General features: G+C 36.6%; 2 protein-coding genes across 3 annotated transcripts in view; one reads left to right on the plus strand and one right to left on the minus strand.

The window, feature by feature from the left end:
* The window catches only part of UBAC2 (UBA domain containing 2), a 91313-nt gene that overhangs the window by 36048 nt on the left and 30053 nt on the right, over positions 1 to 25212 (plus strand). The window contains exons 5-6 of the mRNA XM_026845653.1: positions 18658 to 18781; positions 20666 to 20713. Of these exons, the coding sequence (XP_026701454.1) occupies positions 18658 to 18781; positions 20666 to 20713 (172 nt within the window). The remainder of the gene's footprint in view (positions 1 to 18657; positions 18782 to 20665; positions 20714 to 25212) is intronic.
* On the minus strand, positions 52 to 9440 carry LOC113482416 (G-protein coupled receptor 183-like). Of its 2 annotated transcripts, none has more exons than XM_026853027.1 (2): positions 9295 to 9440; positions 52 to 1535 (listed from the first exon to the last, which is right to left on the minus strand). In XM_026853027.1, the coding sequence occupies exons 1-2, from the start codon at positions 9333 to 9335 to the stop codon at positions 431 to 433; spliced, it is 1146 nt and encodes a 381-aa protein (XP_026708828.1). In that variant the 5' UTR covers positions 9336 to 9440; the 3' UTR covers positions 52 to 430. The 2 variants fall into 2 exon arrangements, with proteins under 2 accessions (XP_026708828.1, XP_026708838.1); XM_026853037.1 differs by lacking the exon at positions 9295 to 9440 and adding an exon at positions 5660 to 5712.

Here is a 25212-nt window from a genome sequence, read left to right on the forward strand (position 1 = left end):
CTAACAAAACCATTGCTGTAATTGGAGCTCAGCTAGAGGTCTTACAATTTTCAGATATTCTGGTTGTAGTCAGTCTGAATTGTAAGCTATTTGTGTTTAATCCTTTCGCAGACACCCAAACCATGAATTGAGTCTTTGCTTGAGTTAATAACATCCAGGCATACATATGTGCACTGTGGAATTTGAACATTCACAATGGTGCATATTTCCTGGAAAAATAATGAGATCAGTCAAAATGATACAGCTGGGAAATTATAATGCTGAGTTTTCCTGCTGTCCTGTGACAACTCTTTTTTAGTCCAACATCACTCCTTGATTTCCTGACATCCAGAAGAACAGAACCTTACTTAAACTGCTGCACGGGGAACACTGAGCTCTTACTGTGGACCCTGGATTTTTAAGCTTGCTCCGCTGTGGTGTACTACAGATTTTATTTTTCAGGTAGTTTTCCATTGGCAGATTTTGCAAGTACCATCATTTGTGTTTCTCCCACATCACGTGAGCTTTCTTCGTGATGTGACCTGACAGCGCTTGAAATGGATACACTCACTTGTCGTCTCAGTATTTTCATTACAGTTCTCTTGTATCCTTTGCATGCAAAGAAATAGATGAAAGGATCTAGACAGCAGTTAAAATTCATCAGAAAGACAGTATAATGGAGTGACTTCTGGAAAATTTTCTTTTCCATGCATGGGGGTTCATTCTGAAGCTTCTTAATCATATGTTGTATGATTGCAACGTGATATGGGGTAAAACAGATGATGAACACTATAATTACAAATATGATTGTATTGATGGCTTTTTTGTTTATCCCTGATTTTTCAGTCAGTGGATTTTCCTTGGCTGTTTGAAAAAGTTTGCAACTAATTTGAGAGTAACAAAATAGTATAATCCCCAGGGGAATAAGGTACCCTACTAAACAGGCAGCAAGAAGGATAAGCGGTAGATGTGCTATTTTTTCAAAGTTTGGATATTCCATACATGTAGTCCTTTCTTCTTCTTCCTGTGACATGGGTTGTATAAGTAATGGGAAAGTTTGACTAAATACAAGAAACCAGATAAAGACACAAATGCCCTTAGCATATTTAATCCTTCTGATCTTGTATCGAAAGGGATGGACAACAGCGAAAAACCTGTCAATGCTCAAACACGTCATGAAGTTTACACCTGCGTAGGTGTTGATATAGAACAAGAGAGCGGTTATTCGACACAATGCTTCTCCAAAGGGCCAGTGAAATCCCAGGGCGTAGTAGGCTATCCTTGTAGGCAAGGCAATACAGAACAGGAGATCGGAGAAGACGAGATTTGTTGAATAAAGGGTAGTGGAGTTGATTTTCTTTCTGTTTTTAAAAATGACGGTGAGGGCAATGGTGTTTCCAAGCACCCCAAGAATTAAGATGGAGCTGTAGAAGACAGACAGTAGTATCCGTGCTGTATCTTTATGCTCATATAAGTCGCAGGTGGAACTGTTTGTCTGAGAAGCTGTGAAAGTGTCCATTTTTGCAACCACTGTTGTTGCAGGAAGCTCAGTGGACCTAACATTGGAAAAAAAACACAAAAGGGAACATTATGTAATGAATGTAGATAAACTGCTTCTGATAACAACGGTCAACCTCTGTTGCAAAAAGCAAGATTGTAAAAAACTGAAATGAAACTTCATTATGGTGAATTATTTTTCAAGCCTCCTTCCAAAAGCAAACAAAAAGATGTCTCTTCTTGGCTTTTTTGGTTTGACCCCAATTCCTTTTCTCCTGAAGAAAGTCAGGCAGGCAAAATAATAAACCAGGGATGTAATGTACTTGGAAAGTGAAGTTTATAGATGATCAGAAGGTGGGAGACTGTTTAGAGTAATCTGAGGGGAAAAAGGAGTCTGAAGAAACCACATGATAAAGGATCATATGAAGGCCCCAAGGGTCAGACAAGCAGACAAAATGTTTTAAATGTGTTTCAGTTAATTTTTAGGGAGTTTCTGTTCCTAACAATTTGTGTTATAATGGTTTAAGTTTAGAGAAGCTAATTTTTTTCAGCATTCTTACTATATTGGCATTATAATAATTCAGCTTGTTTAATATTAGTTTTTAAGTATTCGCTTTTGGAATCTAATTCAAATATTACATACATAAATTCTTAAGACTACCACTTTAGTCACTCTTCAGTGGTGCTGCAAAAGAGAGAGAACCCAACTGAAATATTTTACATGTTGACAATTTAGTAGATTTTAGAAATTGTTTAACCTGCACAGTCAGATGTATCATGGAAGAGCTGCAGAGTGTCGGTGATTTGGAGGACTTAAAAATATAAAAAATTATCCAGCAGAATTTCAGAAAAGGAAAGGACCCCATCCTATTGATACTGCTTCCAGTGCAAAGTATTTCTTGGGTGCGTTACCTGACAGTTGCATAGTGTAAACATAAATGTCAGAAAGGATGAGGCATTTGACATTGCTCCTCTTAGAGGCACCATTTACGGATTACATCATCAGTGAAAACAAGATTGCTTCTGCTTTAATGCAGAATACAATCTGGAGATAAAAGTTTTAAGTCTATCTAGTGCCTTTAATTAAAATGTCTAGCTTATTTCTGAGCATCTGCCTTTCAACACACTATTTACAAATAACTGGAGCTTGCTGTACCTTAAAAAAGTTTTTCTGGAAAATGCCTCTCAGTTTTAAGGGTTTTAAGATACACATTTTATAAAGTATTCATTATCCTTTTATTAACTTGTGAAAGTATTAAAAGGTTGATATCTTCTTTCATGTTTTGAGGAGATAATCCTCATTATTTCAGATTGTTCACAATTAATGTACCTGCAACGCATAAGCCAGTCTGATCAGACTTGTGGCTAGGTTAGCAGGGGTGCATAAGCTTCTCAGCTGTAATCAGTAAACCTGCAGGAAGTGGATGATATGTATTAAAATACGTAAATGAACATGTATTACGTATGTTTAAGCAGGAAATTTAGCACCCAGATAGTGTATTAAAGTCTATATTTGCTGTGTTGAACAGGCAGTAGGAAAGACAGGTGGGTGATTTCTGACATGTACAATGTTCTGATTCTTGGATAACCCATGAAGTATGTACCACGTGTCAGGAGGTGAGAATACTGCATTCAGGGTTCAAAGTCAAATCTGAAATGAAAGGTTTGTGGTTTGAATAAGGGAATTAAACCAGCAAATGGCAAGTCCAGCTGTAGTGCAGATTTAAGAATGTCTGTAATTTTATGTTAGTTAATTCTACATCATTCCACATCTTGCTGTTAGTGTGTTTGATAGTGGATTAATACAGTATTACTGCCCTGAGGATGGCCCTGGTATACTTTCCTTCTGTTTCGTCTTTTCCCTTATAGAAGCACATATGATGGCTCTTATTTTACATAAGTGTAATAGACTGCTTTTTGCAGAAGATAGTGTGGGTTTGTGTAGGCACCTGGATAAGAGTCAGAGAGGTATTTTGTTTTGCCTCTTTTATTTAAATGCTTCAGATCACTTGTTCATACTCCCAGCATGGCATCTATCTTCTATTCATCCCTTCCTTGAAATTTAGGTAAAATAACTTCTTATATGTAAGGAAGAATAATCTAAGATATATGATAAACAGTTCTATTGCAGTAACTAGTTACAACATATTAACTGCATAATTTTATTTTCATTATAAAGTTGTAATAGTTTTCATTCATAAATAATGTGCATAATTGTCACATCCATTCATTTGCCTTTCTACAGATGTTTGTAAAATGTAGAATATCTATCATACAAATGCATTTAACTGGGTTAGGAAAAAATCTGTGATTTCAATGATTTTTTAAATTTTTTTATTTTTTTTTTACATTAGGAGTAGAATTTCATAAAATGCATGTTACCTAATTTTGTGCTATGAAGTCAGATCTTTACTAAATTAATCTAGAATTTGTTCCTCAAAATAGAATGTTCAGTCTCACATAAAACCATGGTTATATTGAGAAGGAGTCCTAGCTGAGAGAGAGTTGGTGTCTCTCCATGGTGCTAACATGGATGTACATGGGGAATGGTTCTGTGGCAGGACAATCTGGACACAAACAGGTGAGAAGAAAGCTGAAGCACCACAGTTTACGGGCCTTCCAGGGCAGTGTGCACATCAGCTAAGCTGTACTCCTTGACAGAGGATGTCAGCAGGCTCTTGGCCTGCTGTGGGAGTCAGCCCTGGATGGGGAAGGTGGTTTTTTGATCCTCTGTTATCCTTAAAATATTTCTGACTGTTAATGTAGGGAGCACATTTTATAATTCGCTAGATTAGTATTTTCTTTGTATGTATGGGCATATTTGAGCAGTCACCATGGTGTCTAGTCCCTATATTACCTGAATATATTCCATTTGTTTTTTTTAAAAAAAAAAAGAGATACTGTATCTGATTTGGGGCCCAAACAAATGATAAAATTGCTACCATCTGACTACTTAATGTGCATCACCTGAGTTATGATAACTTCTTTGTATGTCTGAGCTCTTACTGTTGTTGAATGAACTCCATTCACCTCAGCAGGTATTTCACCTTTTCTTGTCAATTTTGAACTGGGCTGCATTTAAAAAAAAGAACAACTTTCTTCCTAAAAGGTGCCTAGGCTATTCAGACAAGATTTTTTTTTTTTTTTTTAAATCTTATTCCTTGTGTCAGATTGCTGTTTATTTCTTAGCAGCAGTCCTTAGTGATCAGCTTATTATACATGCAGAACATATGACATCCTCCACAGAATGTATCTAAAAAAAAACCAGCAGGCCCATTTTGTGCACTTTTTGTGTATTTTGCATTTTTGGAGCAAAAATGGAGAATATTACCTCCTTACAGCTGCAAACCTCAGACTAGCTGGACTTGATTCTTACTGGTTTTAATGAGCTGTGTGCCTGAATACCTTATGAGAACATGGGCAGTTACTGTTCTGAATCCAGATGCACCACTGAAGCTACCCTCTAGAATCACTACCAAAATGTTTCCTCTTCTAGGTTGTTGGATTAAATACCGCTCCCTGGTGGCTTTCTGGGTTTATTAATGATAGTATTTTGAAGTATATACTTGAGAAAAAAAAAACATTAATTTACTGATTTTATAATTTTAGAAAACATTGCAACAATTTTTTGGCTTAGAGGTACATGTGAAATTTTAAGGTATAAAGTGTTGAAAATTCCTGTCTTTATATTGGTATTGTAAAGAAGGTTGTTCAGCTTCTTACATTTTCTGAGTCTGTAGACACACAATACTCAGTGACACAGACCACTTACTCATTTAATGTGACTTCTATAATTCAGGTTATGTTATTTTATTTATTTGTCTATAGATTTCATTAACCTTTCATTCAAAGCATATTTTCTAAAATGCTGTTTGGTCTTGATTTGGAGAACTGAAGAGAAAGAGAATTAGCCATTTGTACTGTAACTTTTGGTCAGTCAACCTCCCTATTAAAAATGTGTGTGTGTCTTACTTAAATTTCTTTAAAATTAATCTGCAATTGTGGTTTTTGTTGAGCCTTTCCCCCTTAGTCTCATGGTTTTGGCAATTCAAGTTGAACTTCCCAAATGTCTCACCACAAGGCAAAATAGTCCTGTGATGTCTGCTCTAACCCAGCTTAGTCCCACACAGAAGATGGGGTTCCAGATGCCTCTCGGTATCGGTGTAGCTGGAAGCATACTCACCAATATGTCCCTGCTTTTTCTGTTCTGTTGATTAGGCATCCGAGATAGAGTTGTGTAGCATTACACTGGGAGCTTGTGAAGTTAGTTCACTGTGATCCCAAAGTCCTTCTCATATTCACTGTGTCCTAGGATATTCAGTCTAGGAACATGGCCATTGCTCTCTGCTTCTACCTGGGAGGACCTTACACCTGGGAGAGTTTAAAATTAGTTTTAATATTATGCCCAGGCTTGCAGCTAGTGCAGGTTGTTATTCATTGTTCTCTCGCTTGCCATTTTCAAGTCTTAGCATTGTATTTGCTTTCTGACCACCAATGGGAAAAAAAAAAAAAAAAGTTTTAGTTAATTACTGTATGACATTTGTTAACTAGCCAGCTTTTAGTCTATTCTGTGTGCTTTCTTGATGTTGGTAGCAATAGTATTAACTCAGGGAAAAAATTACAGTACCATGTCCAGCAGTTTACAAAATCTAGCATATCTGAAATCTCTGCAGGTGCCTTTCTGAGCCTATTTTGTAATCTCATCAAAGAAAGAAAATAAATTGTTCTAGGAGACTGGTTTGCTGTGAAAATGTTTGAGTGGTATTATTATTTGTTTTACATTTATCCTGGAGTATGCAAGAGCCCAGCTCGGAGTAGAGTCTGTACTGTAAAAGGTGTTTGTGAACAGAATGGTGGCTCCAGTCTAGAAGTACTATGTAATCCAAAACCCTGATTCGTAGAAATGCTGATGTATGATGAGCTTTATATGTAGTATTGTAATGTTACATACATTTAACTATTAACAAGCATAAATTTAAGCTATGAGCCAGCAATTGCATTCTTGCAACCTTAGATTACATGGGTTTGAATCATGTGCAAGCAGTGATACAAAGAGCTTGCTCTCTGTATGCTAATTCTTCTTGTTTGCTTCTCCTGCTTTTGCTGAAGGAGCACCATCTGTCTTTTCAGCAGAACAGGGAACATGTAGAAGGCTTTAACTGTGTATTGTAATCTAATGTATGATTTGTCTGTCTCCATAATATTCATTCTTTGGAGATGAATCCCCAGTCCATCTGTCCAGGAGCTAATTTAAGAGGGGTGCTAATTAAATTCTTAGAAAGGCACAGCAGATCATTAGAAAGATCTCTTCTGACTCTCTACAGTATGGTTTAGTCACTTTGAGATGGATGATACTTCCTTAACAAACAGTATTGGGGAATAATGCTATGTATGCATAAAGAGTATAAATGATTTTAAATGAATCATTGGGAAAGAGACTTCTCTTTCCCTGCAGTTCCTGACCTGAGCATTTACTGAGCTTACAGCTGTCTATAGGTGCAAGCTCTGTAAGTCTTACAGAGTTTAAAACCAGTAGAAGATGGGAAATATACAGTGCTGTGGTTATGTAGGCTTATGTTTTTCCTTGATCTCTAAAATTAATTCTTTTCTGTTGACCAGTCATATTTACTGTTTGAATTTCTAATGTACCATACGAGTAATCTTCATTGTAGTGTCTTTTCTGAGAAAAAGGCTTGATTCAACTCAGTTATGTATGTTAAAAAGTGCCCATGCTAAGCTGCATAGTAGAATGCTTTGTTAATATAGAAAAAACATATACCTAGGGTACATATATCTAGGTGTGTGTATTGTTATCTTGGGAACTACATATGTTTTCATAAAAGCTTGAGGCAAGAGACAGAAGTGTCCTAAAGCTTCCTGGGTTTAATATTTTAACACTCATATGCTTCTAGTGCATTATGTTAATTTACCTTTTTTTTCAAAAGCTGTTGAGTTTTGTGTCCTAAATGATAATGAGTAGGCCTAATGACCTGAAGATTGAAGGTCGAAACCCACAGCTAATTTTGGTGGGATAGATTCCAGGCTAGTGCTTTTATTCATCCTCAGTATAAACTCAAATTTGTTGGAGTACTAAAGCCAAATTTGTAAGTGACACATCAGGGAATCACACATATGCAATTCATAAATGAAATGGTCTTAATGATGGCTATGAAGAATTATAATATTCTTTAAATGCTTAACAGAATTTGCAGATACACACACTGTGGCATCTTTATGGTCCTGCTTTTATCTATTTTCTTTAATCTACAGATTTTGCAAAGTTGTATGACAGTTACATTTGGCGCTCAAAAATAACAGAAGCTACAGTAAGTGAAATAGAAATAAAGAAGTTGAAGTGCTGCTTAATTAGTTAAAGAAAAAGTGGAAGTAATTTGAAGTGTACATGTCTCGCCCTTATCTGTTGGATCTCTTTCCAAATGTGATCCGTCCTGTGAAGTGTGAGAACTATCTAACATAAATCATCTCTGCCAAAGATGCATGTTGATGTGAAGAGCTGAGATGATTACCCTCCCTTCAGTTTACTTGCCTAAGTATACTAAATGTGAGGAGAGAGCCTAAAATATAGCAAATTAACAAAATAAAACCTGAGCCACTAACAGTTACATTCCTGCAATCAGAAGAAAAATAACAATTTGTGTTTTAGTACTAGAAAACATGCACACCTTTTATATGGTGTGGGTTTTTTGTTTGGGTTTTTTTTTTTTCTGAATGATATGGAACCTGTACAGGTACAGTCTTTAATTTTAGGGATTACAACTTCAGAACTCCAGTTTAAGTTTATTATTCATTACATCTATATCTACTCCTCAATCTATAGAACAGAAAGGGATGATTTGAGCTCTTAAAGACTATTTGCCAGTTTTTAAAGTTTTCAGTTCCCTTGTCTTTTCAGGAGAAGCCATGACAATATTACACAGTCCTCTTTCGTTCTGTGCTCAAAGGCATGCGTGCTGTCTCTATTTTTTTAAGATAAATGGTAGTTGAGTTACTGTCTGTTGAACAGTCTATCTTGTTTTAGCAGTATAATAGGAAAAATTGATCTTTTTTAATTGGGAAGATGTTTTCAAATTGTAGCCTTGTAGCATGAAGATGAGTAATAAGGAGAACGATATTTGGAGATTGTAATACAGAAAAAGAGTTCTTTCTAAAAAAATTGAAAGAAATACATGTCAGAAGGTAAAGAGTTAGCTCATAAAACTTTGTATTCTTAAAATACTCTGTTGCAGTATTTAGATTTGAGAAGTGTGACTGAGAAGTTCTTGAGCTGATAATAAAGGCTGTTTCATAGACAAGAAGCGCATTTGATAGAACAAGTTGTGCATCCATGACCATAGTATGGATTTGTTTTAAGGCGTTACCCTACTATTAAAGTATTCTGTGAGGTTTAGTGAATGAGTTAAGAACTGCAGTGCTTCTCTTACTACTTGTACAGTTGTTATTTCAACATTAGTGTAATTTAAATTAGTTGTTAAAAAACAGTCTAAGCTAATGCAGTATCTAATGTTTTCCTGTGACTGTCGAAAGGCTGTATTGTAAGAAAGGTCTTGAAATAACTTGTTGATGCTGTGGGTCAGCAGATCCTTTAAATAAACCTGCAGCATATTCATATGTGAACATAAAATATCACATAATTTCTTCCACAAGCCTTGTCTCTCCCATCCAAAGATCATTTATCCTACCTACCACATCACATGCAAATATTCAGTATAATGCAAAAAAGAAATAATCTTTCTGAAATTGCTTACTGTTGTTCAGTGAAAAAAATAGTTTAAAAAGTTAATTCTTTTCTGTACTTACATATCTGTAGCTTCTTGGATCCTCTGAGCAGTTACAGGCATTAGGAGGATGGCTTGACTGTGAAAGTTTACCCTTGCACATTGTTTTCAAGAGTGATTACGTGAGTCGCTCTTGTGGGAGGGGTAGGTTTTTTCAAGTGCTTAAAAAAAACCTTGTTTGTATGCTGGTCTTGATTTGCTGCCTACTGTTTTATGGGATGTGAAAGCATCTATTTTTAATCCTTTTACAATTAGTCTGTTCAAAGAGAGTAATTAGAAACAACCCTCCCGCCTCTTCTCTGAAGTTATGCTTTACTGACTTTCACAGAAGGGACTTTACCCAGAGGTTTACTTGACTACTAATTGTTGACCAACTAAAATCCCTGTGTGAAAAACTTTGTTTATATGCCATTTGCATTTTAAAATAACTTGAATTTAGTCTGTAGAAAAGAGCTGTATGATCAGTACATGTTTTAAAACTGCTGCTTACTTACGAGCTCTGGACACAGCACAAGAAGACCTCAGAACTGAGGCATACTGAGATGCTGTGTAAAACCAGACATCTTGACAGCCTGTGTATATTCACAGCACTGTTTTAGTATCTTAATGATGAGGCTTTACAGAAATGCCCTTGGAAAATATACAGGGGAGTTGAAGAACTCTGGTGGTTTGAGAGATTAATGAGGATGTGTGCTTTCGTAAGCTGTTTATTGTGTTTTGAGCAATAATAATAATAATAATAATACACATGTTAAGGTAAATACATTAAAAATAAAAAGCTTTTAAAGCACAAATCTGATTCCCCTAAAATGATATTGTTAAGAATGGGTGGCTAAGGAACAGGGAAGGAATGGGATGTCAAATTGTGAGGTTACCCGTTGTTACCTGGAATAACTTTGTTTCTGGGTAAAGAACATTGATCTAAGAGTTAAAGTGTGTGTTTGTTATGAGGGTTTTGGAGATCAAAGATAGATGGAAAATTCTGTCATTTGCTGTTAAGAGGCTGTGGTTGAGAGTTACCTGGGATTTTCCCCAAAAACTCATACCGATCATTCATGACTGCAAAGGACTATTTATCTTTAAAGTGACCTCATTTAATGGCCTGATTTTAAAGAACCAGCGAGAAGGCATGGTGGTGCTATTTTTGACAGGTCCAACCCATGCAGAGGGGGGAATGTCTCTTTGGAAATGTTAGGGCTGTGTTCACAGCACAAGTGTTTGCTGACGTTGCAGTGTTAGAGGTGTGCAGAGATATGATCTTGACTAATATGTCAATCTCATCAGAAAGCCTAAAGAAAATGCAGATCCAATGACAAAGTTAAACTTTATTAAATGTACATTGTTTTATGGGAAACGGTTTTGCTATAGCAGAATGAAGTAGAGCCTTGTGAGCTAATTTTGTGCCTGCCTGGAGCATTTAGTTGGCACTATATGCTGATTTTCCTGGTGCTGAACAAGCAGTGCAGACATGGCTTGATTCCCCTTATATGCCAGGGAGTTGAAGGGGCTCAGTCTGGGGCTTTCAACTCCTCAGTTTCAATGGACGTTTATCTTCTAACACCACATTCAGAAAGTCTTTGAGAGAACTTTCTGGTGTTATTCTGGATTTTTTTGCTTTCTTGTTTTTTAATTATTTTTTAATTATTCAGCTTCATCACAGAGTAGAATTTCTTTAAATGAAGCAATGAGAATTAAAAACTGTTTAAAGAGAAATTGCACAGGGAACTTGCTTCATATGTACACAAAGTAATACTGCAATGTGGTTGGTTCCCTCTCCAGCAACAGGAGAGTTGAGAGTATCCTGAGATACTCAGGATCAGTATCAAAGAGAGTATCCTGAGATACACAGGCATGTAGTGGTCTTTTTGCTCAAGGACTGACATTAGTACCACAGCTTCATATTAAAGGAAATGTTTATTTCAAAATAGTCTTACCATTATAAAATAACGCCAATATGCGTTTCCTGCTCTGATCTGATAAAATACTGCCTTCCTTTGATTAAGATACATTACTAGATTGTACCCTTTGAGTTACACTGGTGTATTAGCTACCAATCCAGTTTAGCATGATGTGACGTTAATTGCTTGAGCTAAATGATATAGGTTGCATTCTTTGACTGACTCATCTTTCTAGATATTTGTTTTCTGGTCTTATACAGCTGCTGTTTCTCCAATATCTGCTTGACTGTCCCAGGATTTGAACATTTAAACCAAGAAATGGCACGTGTCACTAAGTGTGATATATATTTGTTTTTACTATTTATGTGCAAGAGCTTATTGTTTTGCTTTTGGCATACAAGGAGAGTAGCATGCAAATAAATGTACTAATTTGTTACTTTCGGAGATGGTGACATCAAAGCAGTGCAGTTAATATTTTGACCAGTATGTTATGATGCCTGTGATGATTTATTTTCTGTCTGCTTACTTAGTCCCTACTCTATCTGAGCAGTTTACAAATGGTACTGGCTTTAGCTTTACAATTCCATATCTGGAGAGCTACTACCCAAGGTAAGAAATTATTTCTGGATTACATAGGGTGTTTATCAATAAAACAGAAAATGAATCCATCCAGCCTGTTTCTTAACTGCGAAACTGCCTTTCCTTCCAAAACTAATTTTGTTTTCTGGGAGACAGGTCAGGTGTCTAGAACTAACCTGTAGCTGAATCTTGTCTTTTTTTATGGACAAACATGATTTCTCAACTGACTTGAGTTAGAGGAACAGTAAATGATGACTCACCAGTGAATCATGGTAACTGCTGAGGTCAAATAAAATGTTTTAGGTTAATCTAGATAAAGAAGAAGAAATCAAGCACTAAATCTTAGATTAATTTAGGACATTAAATATGTCAATACAGTTGTTGAACTGTGCCTCCTCAACAAAATACTTCACCGTCTAAATCGCTTCAACGTTTCCTTGTGCCTTCATATGTGTTCTGCCTAGCTCCAGTTTCTGTGCAAGATTTAGTTGAATATGGGATTCACTGGGAGCCCCTGCCTCTCAGAAAGGTGCAAGCTCCTCTCCCTTGCTGAATTCAAACTGTTGTTTGGTTGTTATGGTAAGTCATGAAAGCAAAGCTACCTGGTAAGCTGTCACCATCAATTACTTGCTGCAGACATCTTATGCAGAGCAGCAACTGTCAGTGGGTAAGCATGGGTAGCTAACTCTGTTAACACCTAGCTGGCATTAATAACGTATCAGTTAAGGATAAATAGTTGTCCCTGTGACACTGCACTCATTTCTGGCACAGGGTTTGGCCAGCCATTCCTGTACCACTCCATTGGTTTCATCTGTATCTCCATACTTTGGCCTTCACATGCATGGCAGCATGCTAATCGTAAATTAAATAAAGCACAGGGGCCTTGGTTTTTAAAAAAAAAAAAATCTTCATAGTGCTGCAAGCTGAATAATTCTTTGATGGTCTGCAGTAATTGCTTGCCTGCGAGCAGTATATTGTGAATGCCTAACTGAAGAAATTTTATGTTGTATACAGCAGCAGCAGGCTGGTAGACTAGAAATGGTCAGGTACCATAAGTCAGCTTTGCACAACAAAGGTCGAGGGGAGATAGAATTAACTGATCTGAACAAGCTAAAGAATATTTTTTACATATATTAGCATCTTTTTAATGATGAATAAATTAAACTTGTAATTGGAAGAAAGATTCTAGCCAGTAGAAGAAGAAAGGCCTGGATTAGCTCACCAGTGGGAAGGGAAAGGAACTTGTAACTGGTTTACAATGGACCTGGGAAGTTTACAGAATAAATTGTTGGATAGTCTTGGCATTAAAAACTAAAGCTTTTTTTTTAGGAGAGGTAAGTCTCTGCCTTCTGTCTTCATGAGGGGATTGTAAAGTAGTTGGTTTGTTGATTGGTCTTATATTAATGGACCCAAAGTTGCAGTGATTCTGCTGAGATATCCATGGACAGGAGGAACCTGTCCCTCAAGATGCACAACTTCAAGTTTTGTCTTGGGTTTTTTGTTTCCACTTTCTTCCTGCACTCCTGTGAAATACTGGCAGTTGGATACATGAGTACTGGGGTAATGTACCCTAATGCTTTTGCTGGTATTGAGAGGCCTCAGGCACTGGGGTGTTGTGCACCTGTAGTGAAAGGGTTGGATGCAATAGATGGTTCCTTTGAGTCCTGGGCTCCCTCAGGCAGAGGATCCCAGCTATCAAGGGTGGTCATATTCCAGGGAGTTACCTAATTTTAAGGAATGCTATTGAAAATGTTTAACATTTTCAGAATAAAGCCTGGCACTTTAAGCATAATATGACAGTGTCTAGGCAGCCTGTCAGAATGCAGAGCACTGAAGTAGCTTAGTAACTTGAATTACAGACATTGTTTACATGTTCTATCTGCAGCTGCTTTTGTAACTGATATTTTTAGTTCCCAAAAAGTACATGGTTGTGAACTTGTCAGGTTAATGTTTTCATGAAGTTAAATGAAAAAAAATACGGCACCACAGTTAGTAAGTGTAGTGAGTCATTCTCAGTAAAATAGCAGGTTATTTCTGCAAGTTTAATCCTACAGAACTTCCATTGACAACAGCAGATATTTTTGCAGAAGTAACATTTCACTTTCTACCCATTTGTTCATACATTTTAGAACCATTTTTCTGTATTTTGTGCATATATTTATTAATGCTAAAATTTTTTTATTTAATTTAATATTCACCCTTTTAAACTTTAAGTAGCATGTTTCTCTTATGAGAAGTACTTGCCCTTGATTCTTCTCTGCCAGTAGTTTCTACATCTCTGGTTTATTTTTTTCAAGATTATTGTTTCTTCAAGTTGTTTTTTTTCTCTGTGTAAAATCAGTCTCATCACTTTGTACAATGTAGAGTGTTCCCATCTGGTCTGATGTGTTCCTTTTTCACTGCAAATGTTGAAATTTAACATGCTCTTCGAAATGAGTGTATAATTGTTGTAGAGCCTGCTATTATAGTACACCTTTGGGATGCACATGTTGTCCATATAGAGTGTTTAAGTCTAGAATTTAATCTTTCAGGTTTCAGAGTTTTCTGTTTTGTTTGAAAATTTTATTTTCTAACCCACATGGCTGAAATTAACTTCTTAAACATGAAGTGAGCATAAATTCAGTTGAGAGTCAGCATGTATTTGTGTCTCTGGCCCTTCTTTGCAAACAAACGTCTCAAGTTTCTAGTAGAAGTTAATCATGGCACTTGAAAGGGTTTTCCTGATATTCTCGTAGTATAATAAACAAAGGGCTGGGGCAAAAGTGTCTGGCAAAGGAGAGAAAGTATAGGAAAGGAGATTAAAAGGGATGAGGGGAAAAGTGAAAACAAGAAGAAAAGAGAGAATTGAAGTAGTCCTTCTATAAGAGTATGTTTTCAAGTTGTAGGTGTTGAATCTGATTGTATGTTATCAAACAATTAATAAATATAATTAAAAGAGTTAAGAACCAGTCCTTTCATTTACAGGACATGGATGGATGTTTGTGCCTGTCTAGAGAAATACAGGAACAGAAATCCCTCCAGTAATTATGAGCTTCAGGAACAAGGTTTATTCACAGAATAAAGTAGCTTAGGTTTGACAGGACCTCTAGCAGTCATCTAGTTCAACTCTGGGTTTAAAGCATGTCCAACAAGAGCAGGTTACCTAGAGCTGTGTGTCCAGGCTGTATCTCTGAGGATGGAGATTCTAGCCCTGGGCAACCTGGAACAGTACTGGACCATCATTACCCCCAGCTAGACTTGCTCCAGTATATATCAATGCCTTTTCTGAAGCTAGAAACCCAAAAGTGGACACAATGATTCAGGTTCAGGCTTCGAAGTGCTGAGAAATCACTTCTCTTGGCCTGGTGACTACACGCTTGATAATGCAGCCCTGTATGTGAGTAACCTTTTCTGCAAGGGCAAACTGCTGATTAACATTCAAAGGATTCTCTAGCTCCTTGTCTGCAAATCTGTTTCCTAGCCAGTCTATACCATTGCACAGGGTTACTCCAACCCAGGAGGAAAATTCCACAGTTGCTTTTGTTGAACTCCATAAGGTTCCTGTCAGCCCATTTCTCCAGCTCATCAAGGAATACCTGAATGCAGCCCTGCTCTCCAAAGTGTTGACGACTCCCTTCAATTTGATGTCATTCACCAACTTCCTGAGAGTGCACTCTGTCCCATCATCCAGGTCATTAATTAAGACAATAATGTTGGCCCCAGTGTGGATCCCTGAGGGAAGCTGCTAGTAAGTGGCTGATGTTTGGACTTTGTACTGCTGGTCAGAACCCTGCAAGTCCTGCAGTAAAGCCAGTTTCCCTCAAATTTGCTTGCCTAGTCCCTATCTCCCCAGTTTTTCTTCAAGGACACAAGAGGAGACTGAGTCAAAGGCCATCCTCAAGTCAGAGTGTTCAACATTTTCTGCCTTCCCCTTCCTTGTCCACAGCACCAGAGTCACCCTTGGTAAATCTATATGGGATATTAACAATTGCCTTGTCCGTCATGTGGCTGGCAATGGCTTCTAGATTTGTTCTGTAATTTTCCCATGGACAGAGGTGAGGGTTATAGCTACCTGAATCCTCTTCTTGCCCTCCTTGAAGATGAGTATGTCATCTGCATTTTTCCAGTCATCAGGAACCTGCCCTGATCACCTCAGTGTTTCAGTCATAGTAACATCAGCCATCTCCCTCAGCACCCTGAGGTATACCTGACCTGGTCCTGTTGACTCCTGTATGGCCAGTTGAGCTCAAGAGCTTCCCAACTGTCTTCCTTTACAGCAGATTTTGTTCCAGTCCCACAGGAGGGTCAGAGACTTAAGAGGCCTGATGGTAAAACTAACCAGTGAAAACTGAGGCAAAAAAGGCATCAAGTACCTTGGCTTTTTTCATGCCCTTTGTCACTAGGTCCCTTTTTAGCCATCCTTTTGTTCTCCCCTACTGTCAGTCATATTTGACTATTGTTAAGTAGGTAACTTCACTGACAGACCTGCTGTAGGTAGGCAGTATCTCCATATAGGTATTCTAAACCGAGGTATGAGTAAAGTATAGAAAATTCCAAAGGCAACAGGAAAGATTGATTGAAATTTTCAGAGTACAGAATGAATTTTCACACAGTGAAGTCACCTGTACAAATGAGTTTCACAAAGTATTGCGAAGGGCACTAGTTTTGTAATTTCAAAAGAAGATACCTGAATGGATATTTCTATAATACTTATACTGAATTCTGTCTAAAAAACCAAAAAGTGATGTCTTTGGAGGCAAACATCGGTGGTGCCCAAAAACTTACTCTTTCAGGAGAAAAGGTCCATCACTAGGTTTCCTCTAGCTCCTCTAGACTGTCAGGTACTGAGCAGTGTCAGATACTGGACTTTGAATTACATGGATCGCTCCCCTGGACTGGGGTGGTGATTTCTGTGTTCTCTGTTGATATTAATGGTGAATATCAACATTTAAGGAACGTTTCAACATTCTCTAATCTCTTTTTAAAAGGCACTTGCAGTAGTGGGAAATTCCTTTATGTATTTTCCCATCTTCTGATCAAGTGCACTCTTACATGTGAAATCTCTGTGTCTGAGTCACTATCACAGGAGGAATAAAACCTGAAAAGCATGCCACAATTTTGATACTGCCTCAGGTCATTGAATAAGAGTAGAAAGAAATAATTTAAAATTACTGTTCTAAGAAGGGAAAAGATCTTTTTCCTATGTTTTTATTCTCTCTTATAAAACCTGATTTACCTCAAGGAATATTGTCTACAATGGAAGCACTTCTGATGAAGAATTATTTTTTTATGTGGCACTCTTACAGCTGTGCCTGTTGACTGCTACAACTTAAATAATTTGAATTTATTTTAAGAATGTGTTTTGTGTGTTTATACAGGTGTTTTTTGTTTATGTAAGAAGGATTATATGCAAAATTGAACATTTTTCAGTAGTTCCTGAGTTAGCATTCTCTATACATTCAAGTGCATCTGACTGTGTGTTTAACAGATGATACTAAAACTGATTCTATAATTAAACAGTATTTTAAGTCCTCAGAGAAGAAGCTTTTCAGCAAGCTGAACTTCAAATATAACAAACAAAATGATAACAAAATGCTCTTAAGCCACAGCCCATTAAATGAGTAAAAACAATATTTGAAGGGTTTTTTTCATAGCTGTGGGTGTTGCATTTGGCAGTTATTCAGGAAACTGAAGTTTTAATATTCAGACCATCATTTCACATTAGTATTACTCCTATCAGTAGTTCTTCCGGAAGGGAAATGTATTTTTGAGTGAACATTTTAAGTTATTTAGGTCCTGGTTTGTGCTGTTTGCAGAATTCCCACTGAGCATGAGATCCCTTTCACATAAAAGCCTGTAGAAACGGCAACTCTTGAAGGTTTTGATAAGCTGGTGAGCAGTGAAATATTACCCCGTGCAGCACCCCACGCCTGTCGGACACAAGGCAACACGGAATTATGGGCGAGGATTCGGCTGGGGGAGATGTGCACTTTGCTGATAGCCTCCCCCTTCCTGCTGCCTGCATCTTGCTGCCTGGAGCTCACTGCCACCACAGTTCTGCCAGTGGAGCCGGTTGTGTCTACCTGAAGCGACCTTTTTTACTTCTCCATCCTAGGAAGTATTTTTCTTGTAGAATCTCCCATATCTATGCCTTTGCCGTTGGTTTTGCTGTGGTCTCTCCTCTTGTCTTTAATAAACGGTTTAGTTTTCTGAGTGTTTTAGCATGAGGAACACAGGCTTTGTATCTGGGTATATGGATGAAATGCACCAGTTTATGTTCACAATTTCAGTCTAGGTATCTGGTCATTGGAAAAGGTGCTTCAGTCTTAAATTCTATGAAACTGCTTCCAGTTTAGAAAGTAATAAACATCTTGTGCTGTGATTTAAGGTGAAAACCCTGCAGAAAGTTAGTTATTTCTAGGGCCTCAAAAGTCACTGGCAAAGGCAAAAAAGTTAAACTGTCTGTCTTCAATAAGTCTGTTGGCAGTCCTCTAACACCTTACGCCTGGGTAAATAATAGGAGCTTAACTTTGTAAGTGAAGTGCTTTCCATAACCTTGGGAAAGGTATAATCCTTGCCATTTGTCACTGTGAATCATTCTGATGCAGACTACTGCTGTTCTTTTTATGTGCTGTATTTCATATAAACACTCGATGCTGTTAGACTAAATAAGTTGCCTTCTCTGCTGCCTCCAGTCCTAAATATTTGGAAATAAGATACTTTTTGCCATGTGTTCTTCTTATTTGCTAATGAGTCTATTATCCTGAATGCCTCAAGTTATCTAATTGTTGGTTCCCAAGGAAGTTCTTTGTTTGCAACGTGGTATTACATTTTGTTATGTATTTAGGGCTAATCACTTTTGCTTGTTTTATACTACTGTTGCTAATATATATAATTCGTATTAACCAAGTGTATCTTTCTTTTTGCAGCTTGGGTCCTGTGTTTGCTTTGTTTGTACCATTTTATTCCTCCATTCCAAGAGTGCAAGTGGCACAAGTACTAGGCCATTTTTCTATCACAAACAAGACACTGGTCTACATATTGGGTTTACAGGTATGGTATGTACTTGCTTGTTTACCTTTTAATGAATTACTGATGTAGTAGTTAGTATTTTTGTATGTATCTGTAATGAATTTTGATCCTTTCATGTGTGTGATTCCACATATTGCAGCTAGTGACTGTCCCATCAGCTAAAATATTGAAAAATGTGTTGCTAGTATGCATTTCTACATGCTGAAGTGGGTTCTTCTTTTGTCTTCTGTCTTCATCGTCTTGCACAGGAAAATATAATAGAAAATGCTACAATATTTTTTTTTGTCAACAAAATGAGCTAGATGAAAATAGATGAAAACAGAACCTAATACTAAGGCATATGTATCTCTCACCTTTCTGATTTTCTTATATTCTTGATTTTATTTATTTTCCCCTTGTCTGTTAGAGCTCAAACAAAGCCATAGAATACAGCATTTTTTATGGTAAGACAGTCAGTAAATAATCAAGGGTTTGGCTGAATTCCACTTTTATATAAATTAATATTATTTCTATATCAAGCATTGCCATGTGACAGGTAACTTAAAATAGTATAACATAGAGCACAGCAATATCATGTAGTATTATGTTGAGTGGAAAAATATAGGTACTTGGTACAGAAAGGCAGTAATTCTTAAAAAAAACAACAACAAAAAACCCCCAGCAGCCTAAAAATGAATGGACACTTGTGTCACAACTTGAATTATGAAACAGGAGATGTACAAACTTATGAGAAATTATACTCATTTTTATATATTCCAGAGACTCAAAAATAGCTCTGGCACTAGCAACGGAAAGCACCATACTTATGTGAAGTGTGGTAGAGAGTATTTTAGAATGAACGGTCAGTTTCAGACTATTGACTCATAATCCACATGAACATTTCATTCATCCCTTTCGTTGTTCAGCCTTTGGATTCCTTTAGTTTGTGCTCCAGCACCTTATTTGCTCGATCTTGCAGAAATCTTGTTTCCTCTTTTTCCGAACCCATCAATACCACTATTATTCCAGTCTTTGGGAAAGCCATGATATTGTCTGAGCTCTATTCCATCGTGTCCTTTGCCTCTTGCTTTCATACACCACCACCTTCAATACAGATCACTGCTGTTACTAATCACTGGATCGTCCCTGCTGCATACAGAATGGTTGGTGCTGTCACACAGAGGCTGAGGGAAAAATCATTTGCATTCTTCTCATTTGTAAACTCTGCCCTTACGTCACTCTTTCTGTAGTCAGAAGTCGAGAGAAAAAAGGTCTTCTCATGATTCAGTCAGCATTGTGCAGAACTGTTTCAGTAACAAGTATCAGTCTAATTTTCAGCCCATTTTTCCAGTTGGTATTAACCAACTCCAGGGGATTAATCACATACTTTACTAGAAATGGTGGGCTGCCCTGTTGACTTATCAGGCTTTTTTTTTAAAGTCACTCCAACCTATTACTGTGATTTCATATTGACAAATGTACCACTGGGTGAGAACTTTATCTCTTTAATTTTGATGCTCATGCTTAGTCTCTCTGTGACTGCATGTCTGAGAGCTTCACTTGCACAGCCTGCCCTGCTTGGAACTCTTCTCCTGTTGCTGCTGAGTCATTTCCTTTGCTTCAGTCTATCTTTCAGACTTGTTTTTCTGTGCAGCCTATAACTGACATCCTGTTATACTTAGTAAGCTATATGAAAATAAAATGTATTGTTCTGTAGAAGGACAACAGTTGTTGGATCCCTGTGTTCTTTCCACTTCTGCTACTTCTGGAATACATCTTTTTTTAATGTTAAACTGAATTTTCACAGACATAAATGTCTGACCTCCCATTGTCATGATAACTACATATCTTATATAATATCACAACATAGTAGTTCAGATAACAGCTTTAAAATTAAAATTTTAAATCACTACTCTTGTCTTCTAGCTCTTAACCTCCGGTTCCTACATCTGGATTTTAGCCTTAAGTGGATTGGTAAGTCTTACTGTTTTAAAAATCATGTGTTGCTTAAAACACTCTGTTACGTATACTATCAGTGCAGTATATTTGGACTCAAAAAGAACAGAAATTAGTGACCAATATTTTTATTTGTGATGGTAAGTAGAAAGCTTTCATCTTTAACTTCCAAAGGTGTAAAGCACTAGCTGGCTATGAACTGACAGGCAATAAAAGAGCTGGTTAATATTTGCAGGGTGCCATTGCTTTCTGACCCCCTGAAATTAATTTTACTGCCATGGATATAGCTTTAGACCCACAACTATAAATGACACTATTGAGGAAATGGTAGAAATGTTTACCTTATTGTTGCTTTGGGGTTTTTTTTTTTAGTTTTCAGCAAGCCTCAAGCTTTTATTCCAAAAAGCAGCTTTTAACAGTTTTGCTGTAACAAGTTTTTCATGTTTTGCTGTTCTCCCAGGACATGTGTAGTATAGCTGTTTCTCACTATAATAATGGCAGTAAGGGTGCAAAATCACTTTCTTCACACCAGTCAGATAAAGTCTGTGTGGTCTGTCTTTTTCCTTTCCAACTCTGTTCTTAGAACTAAGGCACTTAGTGCTAAACCAGATTGTACTAAATCTTTGAGATTGTTAGATACTGATAAGGTCCTTTTAAAATTTTTAAAACTTAGAAATTAGGAGCTTGTACTCTTGAGTTCTTGGTCCAAAATACTGTCTGATTTTCAAACATTGAAAATGCCACCTCTTCCAAAGAAGCTCATTATTAAGTTGACACAATTTTAAGAATTTAAATTGTGCCCTTGCTATTCAGAACCTACTAATTTGAGTTTGCAGTGAGCTCAAGAGTGAAAAGCCTGTGAAGACTTCACATATAGCTGTTTTAACTCAGTAGTTTGGTCTCTTACCATTTTCATTGACTGTTCCAAAATATTCTGTGAGCTCAGAGGATAACTAATGAGGGTGACAGAGCAGTAAATAGTGAAGTCTGCTCGGCAATTAGGTCTGATCATGAGCATTGATGAAAACAGTGCAGCTAACATACCAGAATTTCTTCCTCCTGGAGGTTTGCCCAAGCCTCTATGCCCGCATAAGGATCTGTGACTTCCTCCAAACGTAGTACCCTTCCTGTTACTCTTCTGGCTCTTTTAATAGCCCTTCCTTTTGAACAGGTGTTCATTGGAGAGGGAAGGAAAGGAAAGGAAAGAAAAGGAAAGGCATTTTAACTACCTATTTCCTGGTGGCAGGAACTTGGTTATACAGACTTATAAAGAACGGCTCAAATATATATTTTTTCATAATATGTTATGAGGGTCTTATTTTAATCCCCTTTTAGTGTACAGTTTTATGCAACTTTCTTAGGATTCTTTTAATAAGTGACCTTTTTTTTCAGTTGCAGGTTGACAGTATGTTTTGCATAGGAATAAGTCAATAGGAATAAACTGAGCTTTCCCTATGTCACAGGAAGGCTTAAAAAATATTCTGAAGTTTTCATGTTGCTTCAGTCAGCATGAATTAAGTCATCATCAGTGATGATGTGTTTTCAGTCTCAATTTGTTCTGCAGCAAGCAGAGAGCTGCATTCTGCTGTTTTGTAGTAAGTGCTACTATTTGGAGAGAAGTTCATGTTATGAATTTCCACCATTTTTTACACAGCATATCTGTTGCACATCTATGAATAAGTAGTCTCTTTTTCTCCTCTATTAGAAATTATATTTTAGCATCTTTTGAGAAAACTTGATAAAGGAGTAAAGTTTCACAATATATTAAATAATCTGAAGAGGGATATGAAACACTGTAAAGGCACGTTTTAGCCCTACAAGTGTAGCTACTAGATAACATATGTATATGTACAATTACAGAAATACATAGATTGTCAAATCAATGTTAAGTCATTCCAACAATGTTGCTAGAATTACAAAGGGTAATTTTGTAATTCTTTACAGCTCTTGACATTTTCTAACATCTGTATCTTTGTTGAATGAAATTTTCATGTATTTGTACAAAAAGGCTGAGGAAATGCATGAATACCAAGTCAGCTAGGTGTGATATTTAGTCACTAGTTCATTGCCTGTTAGACACTTCGCTGTCTGTATTTTTAGCTCTAAAGATCACTTAGACACTCATATGACTGTATATGATGCTGTTCTGCAATTTAGCTTTTGTTGCACTTCTGCTTATATGGAGTATTAAATGGATGGTACTGGCATGATTTCTGAATTGTCAGTTTCTACTTTCTCTTTACCGTGTGAGAATTATTTAAATTTTCACAATTTATATTTTAACATGTAATGAACACTCTTAGACTAAATGAGATCTGACTTTTCATGTACAAGATGTGGCACTGAAGATTGGGTTTTGTGTTCATCCTTGCTAATGCTTCCTTCTGAACTCCGGGCAGGCTGCAGAGCAACTGGGAATTGTACCGCCTTGAGTTCTTGTTTTCAGTGGTTTTGAGCAATGCCATCATTACAGAAATGTGTAAATGTGTTTGCGAGCATGTGTGAGTCTATGTATGCGGGTAGGCATTGATGTAATGTTCCTGTGACAAAGAATTTGAGACAATTATAGTTTGACACTTGGATTGTTCTCAATTACTGAGATGGCAGCACATGTTTTGTTATTGGAATACAAAATGTCTACAGTGTCTCTCTTTGCCATAAGCTGTATCCTCCTAGATCTCTAATTCTGAATCAGCATAGGAATATGCTCTTAAAGGAGGCTTTTTTACTCTCCAGATGAAACTGGATTACCTCACAATTATTGTTCTTTTGGTATGTCAGTATGGGCCTGGTAATTTCAATTGCTGGCACGTTGTGTGAAATATGCTGTGTAAATACATGATGCTTACTTTACTTTTCTCAGGTAGTCTGAAAAGTTGCACTTTTTATACTTTAGATATTGGAAAACTGTAAGGAATCTGTAATTTAGAGCATGTACTTCAAAGAAAGTTCAGACAGTGTTGAGTGCATGGTTTTCATTTCAGGTCTGATTTTTGAGTGCTTTAGTTCTTACTCGTAATTTTGAAATTGCTAACTTGTTTTTACAGACTATAGATATCTGTTGTTAAATGCTTCTGAACATGTTTTGGATTGTTCTCAGTTCTGTTAAGAACGTTATTCATCTCTTCTGTTTGTTATTCATTCAGATGAGATGTTTTTCTATAGTGAATTCTGTCCTTTAGGATCAGCATTTATAGCATAAGATGTGATTGGGCTGGGGTGAAAAATATTTAAACCAGACTTTCAATTTTTTAGTTCTTGTCTTAAAAATACAATTATTTAGTTAATATCTGATCAGACCTAAGAGTCATTGATTTTCTTGTTGGTGTTCTTCCTCTTCCACATCTTTTAAGTGATTTTGAATAATCCTTACTGAATTCTTTTCGTTGTTTTAAAAAATGTTTTGAAGGCAATGCAGAAGCATTTGTATTACCCCACAATGCAGTATTCACACTTAAAATATCATCCTTTCTTCATACTTAAAATTAGTATTAGGTATGTGCTGACTTTCTTGAAGAAAGAACCTCATAATGTAGTATGCAGTTACCTCCACATTCATGTTCTGTCATGTGTCCTTCTTGATCTTCCGGTTCATCTTTGTTATATAGTCTTATGTAGATCTCTAGTCAACGTCAAAATATGATGTTCCGAAGATATTCTTTGTAATTGTGTAATTATAAATGGTGATTCAGGTAAATCTACTTACATCTAGTTGAATGTCTTGTGATAGTGCTTTGGTGACACAGAAGAGAGTCAGTCTAATATGATTGAGTTTGGATAATTTTTTTTAAATATATGGGGTTTTATGCTGTTGATTTATAGCCAAACACTATTTGAACTGGAGTTCAGGGTAGATAAAATTTAATTATTTGCAGTAACTGAAATCCCATTTTTAATTCATTCTTTTAAATTTGGAATTATGAAAAGCTATAGTGAAGGCAAAACTTATTAGAAGTATGAAATTTAAACAAAACAATATTGAGAAGTAATTACATTGTGTTACTGGTTTGAGAATTGCTATTGCATAAAGTAAAATCTAGCGTACTCACAATAACATCAATAGCACTTTAAAAAACCTGTCATTGCTATTTTTTCATTTTGAGCTTGTTTGCATCCAAGTGTCTTGTAACAGACTACTACACAGTGCATTTCTGACTTGAAAAATTGACACAGAAGAGGGGTATCCCTAACGGTATCTTTTAAACTTTAGTTTTAAAAGTACATTGTAGCCTTCTCTTTTTTTTTTTTTTTAATTTTTAATTTAAGTCTTTCATTTTGTGGAAACATTGGATGATCACAGGAGAACATATTTTTATCATTTTCAGTAGTAAAAAATGTAATTTTTAGAAGAAATAGCTAAGAAAATTTAAATAAGTCTGAGAACATAGATTATTTAAAGGTTTCCTCCTGATATCTTTAATTGCAACTAGTATTTGAGCCTTTGTTTTTGAAATCATTGTGCTTCATTGGAGCTGGAACTGCCATTGGCTGTTCAGCTAACCGTGAGCACATGTGCC

The sequence above is a fragment of the Athene cunicularia genome (genome assembly GCF_003259725.1).
Source record: "Athene cunicularia isolate RWA chromosome 1 unlocalized genomic scaffold, athCun1 chr1_part1, whole genome shotgun sequence".
Classification (NCBI taxonomy): Eukaryota; Metazoa; Chordata; class Aves; order Strigiformes; family Strigidae; genus Athene; species Athene cunicularia.